This window comes from Tribolium madens, unplaced genomic scaffold (genome assembly GCF_015345945.1).
Source record: "Tribolium madens isolate multiple individuals breed KSU strain unplaced genomic scaffold, Tmad_KSU_1.1 Scaffold_2;HRSCAF=44;Tcas5.2_LGX, whole genome shotgun sequence".
NCBI classification, from domain to species: domain Eukaryota; kingdom Metazoa; phylum Arthropoda; class Insecta; order Coleoptera; family Tenebrionidae; genus Tribolium; species Tribolium madens.
In genome coordinates, this window is record NW_025400995.1 from 840,848 (window position 1) to 854,954 (window position 14,107).

General features: G+C 33.6%; 3 protein-coding genes across 6 annotated transcripts; 2 read left to right on the forward strand and 1 right to left on the reverse strand.

Annotated features, from left to right (window-relative positions):
• Positions 1-484: 484 nt before the first annotated feature.
• LOC123006086 (solute carrier organic anion transporter family member 74D) lies at positions 485-3,775 on the forward strand. Of its 2 annotated transcripts, none has more exons than XM_044400257.1 (8): positions 485-600; positions 809-1,064; positions 1,354-1,785; positions 1,830-2,135; positions 2,179-2,539; positions 2,907-3,254; positions 3,332-3,435; positions 3,493-3,775. In XM_044400257.1, exons 2-8 carry the CDS (start codon positions 815-817, stop codon positions 3,702-3,704), a joined length of 2,013 nt encoding a protein of 670 aa, XP_044256192.1. In that variant the 5' UTR covers positions 485-600; positions 809-814; the 3' UTR covers positions 3,705-3,775. The 2 variants fall into 2 exon arrangements, with proteins under 2 accessions (XP_044256192.1, XP_044256189.1); XM_044400254.1 differs by having other exon boundaries at positions 489-600; positions 703-1,064.
• On the reverse strand, positions 3,290-6,147 carry LOC123006085 (solute carrier organic anion transporter family member 74D-like). Of its 2 annotated transcripts, XM_044400253.1 has the most exons (8): positions 5,851-6,147; positions 5,618-5,803; positions 5,382-5,570; positions 5,228-5,326; positions 4,536-5,179; positions 4,235-4,493; positions 3,929-4,189; positions 3,290-3,868 (listed from the first exon to the last, which is right to left on the reverse strand). In XM_044400253.1, the coding sequence occupies exons 1-8, from the start codon at positions 6,122-6,124 to the stop codon at positions 3,762-3,764; spliced, it is 2,019 nt and encodes a 672-aa protein (XP_044256188.1). In that variant the 5' UTR covers positions 6,125-6,147; the 3' UTR covers positions 3,290-3,761. The 2 variants fall into 2 exon arrangements, with proteins under 2 accessions (XP_044256188.1, XP_044256187.1); XM_044400252.1 differs by having other exon boundaries at positions 3,290-4,189.
• A 1,229-nt stretch (positions 6,148-7,376) lies between these two features.
• On the forward strand, positions 7,377-8,734 carry LOC123006584. 2 transcript variants are annotated; one of them, XM_044401173.1, is made up of 3 exons: positions 7,377-7,423; positions 7,470-8,444; positions 8,498-8,734. In XM_044401173.1, exons 2-3 carry the CDS (start codon positions 7,490-7,492, stop codon positions 8,662-8,664), a joined length of 1,122 nt encoding a protein of 373 aa, XP_044257108.1. In that variant the 5' UTR covers positions 7,377-7,423; positions 7,470-7,489; the 3' UTR covers positions 8,665-8,734. The 2 variants fall into 2 exon arrangements, with proteins under 2 accessions (XP_044257108.1, XP_044257107.1); XM_044401172.1 differs by having other exon boundaries at positions 7,383-8,444; positions 8,486-8,734.
• Positions 8,735-14,107: the final 5,373 nt, after the last annotated feature.

Here is a 14,107-nt window from a genome sequence, read left to right on the forward strand (position 1 = left end):
TTCCACCCTTTTATTGAAAGACTAAGAATACGCCTTACCTTAGACCCCAACGTAAACCTCGATACAACGAATTTATATCTTTTTAAGTGCGCGACACTGCGCAAATTTAAAACAACCAAATTACTTCTTTCACCCGTAATTTCACACCAAATCCTCCTCACTTCTACACCAAATCTTCACCACCACATACTTTACGTTAAATTCAACATTTTTAACGATTGGAAAATGCTACTACTTTTGTACGAGTTGAGCTCAATAAAGTTAATTAAACAACAACACCCCGTCTTTTTCTTAATAAAATCAACCAAATAAAGAGTTTAATTACAATTCAAGTTAACTAAGTTTCAAAGCGTTGTATAAATAGACGAAAAGCTGAAAATAATTGAATAATGAAAGTACGTTTCTTACGTCTTTGGCTGCACGATAGAGGCAGCGCAGCGTTGCTGATTGACCACAATGTTGATGAATGAATAGACCCTAAACTAGCGAACTACTTAATGCATTAGTGTGTTCAAATAGTGTTGTTTGTATGTAAACGTTCCAGATTCACCAACATGTTGAGAAAACTATTACTATAAGAAAATTGTAGTAATTGCAAAGGTTAGTATAATGTTGACAATTAAATATGCACGCAATTAATAATTCGTAAAGTTAATGTATAATAACTAATTTTCACTACGCTCGTTGTTTTTATTATTGTAGATGTCACTTGATAGACGATAGGAAACTCAGTAATGTTATAAATTGGGTGCATAGTCCTTAACTGTTAAAGATTCAAGTGATATTTTAAGAAACATTGTCTATTTAGCCAAGAATGGAATCAAATCATCGAAAAATATCGTCTAAAACAAATCATAAACGCACTTATGATGTTAGATTAACCGAGGACACCACTTGTGGTATTTGGTTTTTGAAAGGACCTTGGCTCCAAAGATTCGCAAATAAGAAAGCTTATGTCTTCTTGTATGGATTACTAGGATGTGTATTTTCAGCAGCATATGCCTATTTTAATGGTACTATTACAACACTGGAAAAAAGATTTAAAATACCAAGCAGAACAACAGGTAAATTTAATGCGTCTCTTGTGCAAGTTGCTTTTCCCACACTAAAATTTAATGTGCTTAATGTTTCAATTACGATCACACCATTCCAGTGGGATGTCTATTTTTTCGAACAAATAATGAAACTGTCAAATTTACACACAGAAAACCAAATGTTTTATCAAAATCTCCTTAAAGTATTTAATGTTTCACCATGAGCCGACCGCTAATTCTATTATTAAAGAGACGTTTTGCTTTTGGTGTAATTCGAGGCGAAATATCGAATTCCTTCATTCATTTTTCTATGTTATAGGCATAATTACCGTTGGAAATGACTTAAGTCAGTTATTTGTCTCCGTAATTCTGAGTTACTACGCCGGGAGAGGGCATAGACCGAGGTGGATGGCTCTTGGGATGTATACTGTGGTCCTTTTTTGTCTTTTAACGGCATTGCCTCACTTTCTTTGTGGAGCTGGATCCGACGCTCTCACACTCACGGTGGAATACCGAACCCACGATCGCAATTCCACCATTGACGCTCTAGATCGTGTGCAAAAGAAAGCTTTATGTCACCGAAAAAATTCGACCACATCTGATTGCGAGATGGAAGGAGGGAATTACTCGCCTCAGTTAATTCTCTTTATTGCACAGTTTATATCTGGAATTGGAGGATCACTCTACTACACTCTTGGTGTCTCCTACATGGATGACAACATCAAGAAATCCAAAACACCAGCTTTGTTCAGTAAGAAACACAACGCACTCTGAAGATTTTTAATTATTTTGAAGGTTTTTCGTATTTTATTCGAATGTTGGGTCCTGCGGTTGGGTATGGTTTGGCTTCGTTTTGTCTAAAATTGTACATTTCGCCAAGTTTGACACCAACTATAGACAATAATGACCCTCGATGGTTAGGTGCTTGGTGGCTTGGTTGGATAATTTTAGCTATAGTGATTTTCATTTTTGCATCTTTGCTCGCCTTGTTTCCTAAAACTCTTCCACGAGCAGCTGTACGAAAAGAGTTACTCAAAAAACAAATATCTAAAGTTAATGAAAAATTTGAACCGGAACCAGAATTACCAACATCGTTTAAAGGTGATGTCTAGATTTTTAACAAAATGCAATTTTTATATTTCAGATATGTTGGTGACTTTTAAACGTCTAATTTACAATCCGACTCTAATGTTGAATAATTTTGCGGCAATTTTCTATTTCTTGGGATACATGCCGTATTGGATTTTTTTACCGAAGTACATAGAAACGCAATATCGTCAATCAGCTTCTGCATCTAGTTTGATAACAGGAAGTGCCGGTCTCGTATTTTCAGCAATTGGTATTCTACTATCAGGACTTATTATTTCCAAGTATAAGCCACGTGCACGATACTTAGCGGCTTGGAACGTAATTGTGGGAGCGATTTCAGTTCTTGGTATTGTTTCATATGCTTACTTAGGATGTGCTGAAAATGACAACAGAGCTCCTTTACTACCAAACGGAGAGTAAGGAACAATAATTATTAATAGTTTTCATCATTCACTAATGACAAGCTTTAATTCATTTTAAATCATCAATTTGAACAATTTTCTGAGTAAATTAAGCACTCTGAGAGCATGGTTTACACATAAGACAACTTAGCGAGCTTTACCCTGCGTTACTAATTACTGTTAATGCACAAACTTTGGAATGCCAAGTGGCGTTAGTGCAAATATTTAAATTATTCATTTCAATCAATTTAGATTTTGAGTAGTGTGTGRACTGGGTGGAAAATAATCCGTTATTTATCTAACAAATTCAAGTTCGCACCCGATTATCTGTTAATTAGCGATAATTTATAGCATGCTAGTAAATAAAGAGCATTTGTTTTAGATTAAATCCAGTAACTGAATGTAATTCGCATTGCTTTTGTGATTATGTAAAATACAATCCTGTGTGTTCGCAAGATGGGACGACGACTTTTATATCAGCGTGTCATGCTGGTTGTAGACAGTCAAGGAAAATCAATGGGACCGAGATCTTTTCCGATTGTTCTTGCATCCTAACGAATCAAACTTATTTGGTGGATTTTAATCACACATTTCACGAAGGCGGGTTTGCGACGCCGGGAAATTGCTCCGTGGATTGTTTATCGAAATTTTACATTTTTCTAATTGTTGTCTGTCTTTTGAAGTTTAGTGGGGCYACTGGACGGGCGTCGAATTTTTTAGTTACAGTGAGGTGATTATTAATAAACAAAATTGGTTTTGATTTTTTATTACAAATTCTACTACAGATCTCATTGATTAAGTTTTTAGGTGCGTGGAGGAGAAGGATAAACCCGTAGCAATGGGTTTCGGTTTGATGCTAATGAGTCTTTGTGCTTTCGTTCCCTCACCCATCCTTTTCGGAATAATCTTAGGTAAGACAAATAATAGAGAGCGATATAGAACGTTGTCACTTTAAGAATTCTTTCCAGATAAGGCCTGTCTGGTGTGGGGAAAGACTTGTACCGGAAATGGAAACTGTTGGTTATATAATGGAAAAACCTTAAGATACACAATGAATTTCACAGCGGCGACATTCGTTCTGATTGGAACACTCTTCGATGCTGGCGTCTGGTTTTTTGTCAAAGGATTAAAAATATTTGACGAAGAAATTGAACTTGAACTAGAAGATTTAGCTAGTTAACAAGTGCCCAGTTATGTTTTCTCCTCTCAAATCTTTAGATTAGACCTTGTAAATAAATCACAAATTGCTCTCTAGTATCCTATTTTGTTTTAATCGCTCTTGTGTCTCATCTAAATAAGGAGCCGAATCGATCGAATCATGATCATCACCAACATTTTCCATATCTAAAAGTGACTCAGGCATACTGTTAACTGAATTTGCTGAACCAGTTTTCCGATGTACACCTGAATCAACCTCATCTTGTCCCTCTTCACTCATTAATCTTTCTCCCTCAACTGGTCTATGCACCTCTTCAAGTTCAACAGGAACATCATCTTCATCTTCCTCCTTATAATCCAAAGGTTTCAATTTTAAAAGAATTAAAACAACAATTGCCAAGAGTAAAGAAAGAATCATAAAACCCATCGAACACAGAGATAAAAACGTCGCATAGCTTTTCGAGTATAGCTTACACACATTATTTTCACGATAAATACAGTAGTGTTCTAAAAAAGTAAGATACAACAAGAAATCATATTTTTTTACAATACCTGCCACAGCTCCGTAAATTGCTTTCACAGGTAAATAAGGAACTAGACTAGAAAAAGTCGCTTCAAGACCTAACGCCATTGCTTTATCCCTTGGTAAAATACATCTCATATTTATTATTATGTTTGTTACAATTGTCGATGCAAGTAGCGCTGTTGTAATGACTCGATTTGCTTGAGACAAGGCGTAAAATAAGTCACAATTTGTTTGATCACAAGGACCTTCAGCAGCTTCCAATCCCAAGAAACAATTAGTATAAACCTAGAAAAAAATTAGCATTCCATAGCAAAAAATTAGCATTACCTTTCTAGAGTTTTTAGTTGTGACACTCTGACAACCAGCACAACACGGCGAATAATATGTTTTTGTTTTGATACAAACTGGTTCAAAATTATTAAATGTGCAATTACACCTTTTACACATATTTTTATCAAGAAGATCCTCATATTTGGTTGTAGGATCACACTTTAAAAACGCTGTACTTCCAAAAAATATGACAACAAGTATTATTGCAGCGATGTTCCATTTGGCCAAAGATTTTGAAGTTGAAGCTTTGGCAGTTAGCAATCCGGAAGCAATCATTGACAATGCCACTAAAGGTTGTTTCAAAACATTTGTTGTAATCTGAGTATATGATGTATCGTTGTCGTACGAAATTTGAAAACGAGATTGATTGAAATATTTTTCGAAAATATTGAAATTGATAAGTCCCGACTCCATTATCATTATYCTYGAGATGTTGACCATTAAAATAGGATTTTTTAATAGACGAAARAAWGTTTTGAAAAACCCATCAATGATTGGTTTTTGACGCACAGTTTGATGCCCAGATGCAAGATCAACAATCGATGCCGACATTGCTCGTATCAAAGTTGAAGGCATATATTTTGGAAACATTGAAATTAAGACACCTGAAATAAAAGTCACAGAAGCTATAGAAAGCCAAACTAAAAAAACACAAAATAGTTAAKAGTAATTAATTATAGAAATAAAACCTGGGTGAATAAAAATTTGACTAATCGTTGAAACGGTAGGAATCCATGATAGATATAGTCCGACTTGTTGGCCTAATTCCTTACAAGATAATGCAATTGCTGATAAAAGAGTTAATTGACGTTGTTTTACTTATTTTTATTTTGATATAATTACCTATATATCGTGGACTACTCCGGTGTGATGTGTTATCATCCAAATATGTTATACCGTGTGATATAAATGAAACAGAAACCATAGCAAAAAACATTTGAAAAATACACAAAACAACCAATGCTATGTAATTGACTTCAAATTCATTATCAGTTATTCCTCTTGTATTTTCTTTTGAACACAAAGCGGGTCCTAAAATTTGAAATAAAATTCTCTGTTATTGACAATAATCAATCCACCTGGCATTTCTTTCGTTTCYTTGTAATTTTTCCGATAAATTTCTGGTATCACTAAAATCCCAGATGAAACGGCTTGGAAAATCGTCAAACCGCCAATCCATGATATTCTGTGTATCCTGTTACCATAATAGGCCACTAACAAGGCACAGAGTCCGACAAAAAATTCATTGGTATAAATTAGCCATTCTAAAATTGGTTATTATGACAATGAATTTTTTTATTATTGTACTTACCAATGTTATTTTGTGAAATATTGTAATGCTCTCCCCAGAATTTCGACGTTTCACGGAAATACTTAATTGTGATCCCTTGTAAAAGTCCTACAAGTGATAAAAATACTAGAAACACTTTTGGTGTGGCTAATCTTTCTAAATTGCAACATCGTTTTAAAATTGGTAAATTTGTTAAACCGCAGTCTAACTGGTTTTCGTCTACTGCGTTTCGCGGAGCGGAAAAGGTTCTTTCCTCGATTGAATTTGTTCGAAATAATTCACTCGGATGCACCATTGTAAACGCGAACCTGTTGACGTACTAGGTGTGACTTAAATATTTTCATTTGAGAGATAATGTGAGATAAGTTTATCAAAGACGAGATATCGGGTAAACTCATTTGCTTTCACCGAGTATGAATAACCTAATAATTTGTTTTACTAGTGATGAAATACCGAAGTTAGGTTTGAGATGATGCAAATTGGAAGATGGAAGGATTATTATCTTGCTGTTTACTTTTTCTAGACAACCCTAAAGTGGAAATGAAATGAGCGAAATCCTTTTATCTCAAATTCTATCCTATCGTGGGGTGCATCGGCAGATAATAAGGGGTGCTTCTCCATTTTCACCCATATTACATCCTATTAAAACTATCGAATCTCACTTTTCACCAAATTTTGCGTTAAAAATGTATAGTGACACAAAAGTTACGGGAATAAGTAGTCTCAATGCTTTCAGAGGCTTCAAAAGGAAGGTATTGAGACGAAAGAGTTACATTATAATAATCGTCCGGAAGATGGTCTTTCGATATACCCCTGATTGAAGGGTTAATTTTATTAGTAAAACTCAATTTGCTGAGATCTATCAGGTCTCTTATTTAAGAGTTTCCTGTTACTTTGAAGTGATTATTAAAAATAAGCTGCTGATGAATAATATTTCAGCCAAGTATTTTATTCTCAGTAAAAGATCTTAGAAGCCGATTTCTTTTAAATTGCAATTCAACTACAAATGAAACATTTTTAAAGACAGCAAATATCATTACTTAATAAAAATATCTTTTAAATTCACTGCTATTTTAATTCCTCGGGTAATTTGTGCACGAAACCTTCGTATTCATCTTTATGCAACGTCTAATATTTATTTCCGATATTCGAAAACGTGAGAGACTAGAGTTTGTTCTCTTTTCTTAATTATTTTCTCTTTATTTAAGTCAACAAAAACAAACATAGTTAATTAAAACAAATTATTTCAATGCTTAGACAGAAGATTCTAATAATAGATAATTGAATTTTGAATGGTGTTACTTTCACGTGTGTGGTGTATTGATTTTTAGAGGGCAGCACAATACGATTCTCTGCTTTTCGCTGCGCTTTCACAACTGTGCTTAAGCTTCGTTAGATGGCGATATATAACACCTTCAATTTCTAAAATCATAAACGCCTTTTTTAGATAATTAGCATGAGGGTAGCAATTAAAAAATACCCACATAATTGTCACTTTCTCTTGTGAATAATAAATAGAAATACTTCAGTCACAGATTTGTAACGATGAAAGATTCACCAGTATTTAATTCGTCCGCGAACAATAGTAGTAGATGTGAGTATAGCTAATTTTGAAAAAAGAAGTAAGAAAAAAATTTTAGTGCCGGTAAAATTCGATAGTATGGTGGAAACACAAGGTCGCACTTTTGGACCTTTGTTGGGACTGTTTTTGGTAAATTTATTTGCGAAAGTTGTGACTGCGAAATATGAGTCTTATCTTCCGTTTCATTTAACATACGATCCAAGCCCTTGGTTGCCCTCTTATAACAAACCTTTAGCAAATTACAACTATCATTCGTATTATCCTCATTGGTACCCGGTCAAAAACCCTTACAATTATGCACCTCCCTCGTATCATACGTACCCTACATTAACAACAACAGCTGCTCCCTTTGTAAGTAGTGAGCAATTACCGGCAGGTTATGATAATGATTATTATCGTGAGGATTACWCTTATCCAACTCAGGATCCTAACAATTACGAAAATCTAATTCCTGCTGAATCTAATAACGTGCATAAGCAATCAAAAGAAACAACTACTGTTATTCCTYAAATTAGTACCCTTCTTCTTGAAACAACTGTGGTAACTGAAGAACCGGAAACTGCGGAATCTAATCGTAAAACAAATAGAAAACCTACTCAAAGAAGTAGAAGGAGAGGACCTACAAGACGTAATAAGTACCCTCAAAGACGTAGAAGAACAACAACCCCGCCTCCTGAGTACTATGATAGTTACGAGGACTATACTGAAAGGTACCAACCCAACAGAAGAAGACGTCCACAAATAAACAGACATTCTTCTGAACAGTATTATGACGATGACGACGAATATTACGATTCGTTTGAAACAAGTACAAGGTTTATTAAAAGGCCGAAACGTCCCACAAGACGAGTAACCAAAGTACCAAGTTCTATAGAAATTGACACAAGTACTGAAGGAATTAACCCAAATACTGAAATTGTGATAGTCAGGCAAGCTACAACAACTACTACTAGTACCACAACTGAGCCATCTACAATTATCACCAATACTACAACCCCTTTGCCAACAACTGAGGCTTCCAATACGACCTATGGTAAAATCGTAACTTGCACCATTTAAAACCGAAATTTGTAGTAATAATTTTAGGCTATGGCCCATCGAATGGCAACAACGACCATGTGTCGTTCACTTATGGTCCACCCGTTGGACCCAACAAGTACCAGTACCAAGTGCCTTTTTTCGATTGGTACACTCATGAAGCCACCAAAAACGCAATTGTGAAACGAGTCCGTGACATTGTCAACACAACGTGAAAAATATAAATTATTTATTTGTAGAAATTTTGGTGTAGGGTGTTTTTGTACAATAAACTTTTTCTGTTTATGATTGTGTTCCCAGATTCCCGCTGACAAAAAAAAAACGTTATTTATTGAATGTGTGGAAACCAAAGTATTATCTTTAGCGACAGATTTGTGCCAAGAGACGGAATTAATATACCGTGTGCCTACGCAGTCTTTTAAAAATTTCAAGCACTAACTTAATTTTTTCCGACATTTACTGCGACGTCAAAGGCGTCAAGCCACGGAAAAATTCGGACGATTTATCAATATTTATTTTTAAAATAAGTTATTCTGTAATGTAAATCGATGAATTAAATAAAAAGAAATGGTAGAGCTCATTAAAAGTGCGATAGAAAATACGGGTAGGTAATAGATAGGAGATTAGCATTAAATTGTTGGATTGAATTTGTCCTTCATACTATATCCTCGTAATGTCCTATATTATCTATATATTTAATCGAATACCGAGCACGAAATGTTAAAACAGAAAAATGTTCTACATTACTTCACTTCCATCTACTGGTCATTATACTAGACTCATTTTATTCCCCACTTAATAAAACTTTAATTCACATTGAAAAGCTTCGATTCTAGTAACAATTTTTTTGTTACAATCTGATAAGTCGTAAGCACTTTCAAATTATTGATGATATTTATAAAAAAGTCTGTCCAACTTAATCACATTTCCAGCAAGGGTAAGCGTTAAAAAAACGCCCACTTCTCCCCTAAATTTATGTTTTTTTCATGTAGTGCGTGTGAATTGTAAGGGTCGGAACTTGATTATTTCCGAAAACTATAGGTCGTTTCCTGACAACTTGTTATCTTTATAAGGAAATTAAAAGCACACTTAAACAAGCGCTTTAATTACTTTACTAACAATAAGACACTTTCCGGGGAGGGGACCTTTAAACTTGCGCTTTTTTGCATTTTTATGAATCCGAACTTTTCGAAAATTACGTGAAAACGTTGAATTCCCGGGAATTAACCAAATTTTACTGTGGCTTTTGTGTTTTTGCATTCCGTGGAATCACTCCAGCTTTCCAAAATCTGGCGCTTTTGACTTTTGCAACGTTTGATTTTGGTGTTTGTGTGGCCTAGGTGGCAAATCAAGTCTTAATTTGATCGTCAACTACCGCTAATCTCGATTTATAAAACTGATGAACGTCCAACAGCTGGATCTATTAACCGTGGTTTTACGAAAATAGAATTTTCAACTCTTTTTACTCGGGAGATAATTAGAAACGAGAGAGTACATCTGCCCCCATATTCCGACGTCTCGACGCCGCTTGCGCTAAACACAATTCTTACTTCCTCCTCCGAACCAAAATAACGTCCCGAACGTCATCGTGTTAACAACGACTCAAACTGAAACGGCTGATTTGAAGAATCGGGAATTTTTATTAAATTAAATTAAATTTATAAATATAGGCTTAAAGGTTATTGCACTCAAGTGTGAAATACTGAAAGCAAATGGCACAGCCGCATATAAATATATCAGGGGCGTCTCACGCCTTGAAAGATTACTGATTAGATAGTAGTAATCCGTCAATTAACACTAAACTTCAATAAACTAGGAAAAACTAACATTTTCTCAAGAAGTAAACTTAATAAACACTTAAACTCTGTTTTGATACCCACCATTGAGCCATCGTCAAATTTGTTGGCCGTATTTGAGTACTTGTGGCCTTCTGAAAATAACTCATAGCCTTTCCCGCTGAAAACTCTCCAAAAGTTACATTTCATTCCACCAAGGACGCAAATTATATACTTCAGTTTCAATTTTACTATTTATGTACCTAAGTTTGGCTCAGAAACATCCTCTTCCTTATCTACAGATCATTAGTGTCGCAAATGCGCATCTTTGAACTAATTTGGCACACAAAGTACAAGTTCTTTTGTACTTTGTCCAATATAAATAGCTACGAAATATTTTTGGGCTGCTCTCAAGGAACAAAAACTACAATTGTAAATTTTGCAATATCTACTAAGTAAAAAAACAGTTGCAAAAGTCAGTAGTATTTTTTTAATTGGAAACTTCTTAGACCAAATCAGATAGGATGAACCACTTATCTTTCGGTTCCGTCAACAAAATGTTTGTCAAGTTCTCAAATTTTGATTTCGTTGGGTTAATGTAATAGTCATGTTTAAAAATTTTGACTGATGTGACAACTGGTTGCGATGTTGATCTACACATTTGGCATCRTCACAAATTCTATTTACCAACTTCCAATTTGCGATGTCATTTTTCTATTATTTTAACGCCACGTTCTCCGGTGACYTGGTTACAGTTAATTTGCTTTTGAAATTTGGGTCTGTCACTCCTCACTTTATAAAAAAATCGAAATATGTACACAGTAAATGTGACAATAGTATAGCGGTAGGTTGACTACCGTCATAAACAACTAATGAAAGTTTCAAATACTCTTTCTAGGCCTAGTAAAATATAACAGCTTCATAAATCAGAATGTCTTTATAACGAAAATTTTTCAGACAACAAACGTTTTTCAAATTAGAAATAAAACATTTTATTTGATTTAATACCACATAAGCATTACTATAGCAAACAAGAAAAAAAATGATTTTAATGCCCTGTTTAAAATCTTTGTTCCTGTTAAAACGTGTCAGTGGAATACCAATCAAAAAACATGTTTACTTGTGTTACATTTTGTTTGTGGTATGAAATGACTATTGATTAAAATTGAAATGGCGGTAATTTATTTATTTAACAATGCCTCATTATTCTTCTTTAAATATCGATAAGCACGGTTTTATTATTATTATAGTTCGAAGTGATTGATGTTGCGATTTTAGCGATTTGGTGTGTAATTAAAACTCCATTTCCAGGTAGCTGCTGTAGCATTTTAGTATAAAGTTATAATATAAATGTTTGTTTTGTCACGAAGATCATAAAGTGAAAAATAAATAAATAAAGCAAGAAACAGTTGTTATTGACTCACATTAATCACTTAAAACTTGTGATTAAGAAAATGAAACAAACAAATGAAACAATAATAATTTTAATTATGGTAAGCTAGTGACGATGAAACACAAGTAGATATACCAAGAGTCAAGTTCAAAAAATAGCTCATATAAAACACATGTTTCATACTGTAGGGAGCTGGTTTTTTGTACATTTCATTTTCAAGTCTTGCTAATGATATGTAGAGTTTATTTTGAGTCACACTGAAATACGTTACTTTACTAAATTAGACTTTCTTTGTTGATTGAAATTTCACCTATTAGCTTATCATAACAACATAAACAAATTGTCAGTTATTTCGAGTTAAAATAACAAATACTGGAATAGAATTTAATTGATTTTTTTGACACACGAGTAATAAGAAAATTTTTATTTGATTCGCCCTAATGGTAGAAAAGGGGAAAAGTGAGGAGACGACCCTGAAGGACAATGGCGTAACATAATACAACTTCCCGTTAACAATACCTGGTTTAGGGATGGCCGAAGCCATGAACATTACGCACTAATCTATATTTAAATTTCACAATTTCTTTATCCTTAATGATCCGAACTTTTCTACTCTAGTAAATTCCTAACGATTGATTTTAGTTAATGCACGAAATTTTCTCTTCTGGGTAGTGTAAAAGAAACGCAGCTGTTGACAATCATATGTTACCAGTACCAAAATCCCGATTATTCCTTCAATAAAACTGACAAACTCGAGATAAACGCTCGAAATAATAACGGCGTTATCTCAAATAAGAAGGGTGCTAGACCAGGTGTGCGAAGCTCAGTATTGCAGCACTCGTCAAGTGGAACAACGGTGAACAGTAATGTGGGGTGGCCCTCAAACACGCGCAGATGAAGAATAACGCACAGCACGCGTTCCTTCCAGGACCGGATCCGAAAACTCAAATCGCAATTTTGTTATTAATAATGCCAGTTTTAAAATAATAGGGTGACCCAGGTTCCGGTGAACATCTGTCGGAAACGGTCACAAATCACGGCTCTAAAGTTAGCTATTTCGAAAATAACTGTTGACTTATTGATGAGATTGTAAAATAATAATCAAAACATTGATGGTTCACTAGTGTTGCATTTTATCATCCTCTTAACGGGAAACATCAATAAGCCGGATTTTATAGAACGAAAATTAAAGTACACTATGAAAACGATTACTAAAAATCAGATGGTTTATTACTAAAGCTCGGATTATATGCAAAATGCATATTTTTTATTAAGAGGTATATCAACAAAATGTTTTTTGATTAAAAATGCATATTTTGGCAACTTCGTGCATATTTTAGCAAATATTGCATATTTGTGCATGTTTTCTTCAAATCACAAATTTCTGATTAAAAATTTCAGTTCAAGTTAAAAATTAGACAGTTTAAGAAAAAAGATCCAATTACAAAATGTCTTAAAGAGAAAACAACCGGTAATTCGTAAGCCGGACTCAAAAAATTAGTATCCTGCTCAGTGTTTCCTTTTTGAATTCGTTTTATACAGGGTGAATATAAAGTATGGAACTAAGCGTTTTTTTTTTTAAATCATTTGCCTCTAGAAAATAATACTTAATATTAATTAAAGTAATATACAAATGTGATCTTATTTTGAGAAAAAAAAATTTGTTTTTGAGATGCATTTTTTTTGTCAAAATTGCAATATATGTAAAAAATACTAAAAAAAAAGAATATAAACTAGATAGTTGTAATATTTAGATCATAACCTTAATGAAAAAAATGTTTTTTTGCCTTACAAAGCCCGTTATTTAATATACTATTTTTTTAGGGTAATACAACTTATTATACATTTCATTATTTTAATTTAACTGAAGTGTTTTANATAACCTTAATGAAAAAAATGTTGTTTTAATGGGTTGTCATTTAAAAAAAATATTTTTCTAGAACTTGAAAACAAAAGAATATTTTGAAAAAAATTATTTTTGATAAAACATCACATTTTTATAGTACTTTATCATTCATTAATTAGTTCTTCTAAAAAATATATAGTTTAAGCAAAAAACGTTTGGTTGCATACTTTTTATTTACCTGGTATGGCTATAATCCTTCCATTCGGATAAGTAGTTGTGTGCAAGTGAATTTTTGTGAAATATTTTAAAGTGATGTGATCTGAAAGTAGAGATTTCTTAGAAAAGGTTAATTACTAGGTTATTAAAATGAGGCAATTTATTGTTAAAAGTCAATGCATATTTGGCATATATTGGAGCATATTTCTTAATATCTTGCGTGCATATTTTTGCGAAAATACGTGCATATATAATCCGAGTCTTATTTATCACACTTCTACCAACGGCAGATTCAATATTTTCGAAAGAATTTACCCCGAAACGGGACAAAAATCGTTTTCAAAAATTTTACAAATTACTTTTGTATTCACTGTTTCGTATCTATGCAATAGAAACTTTTGCCTAATAAATTCAGAAGCGATTAAATT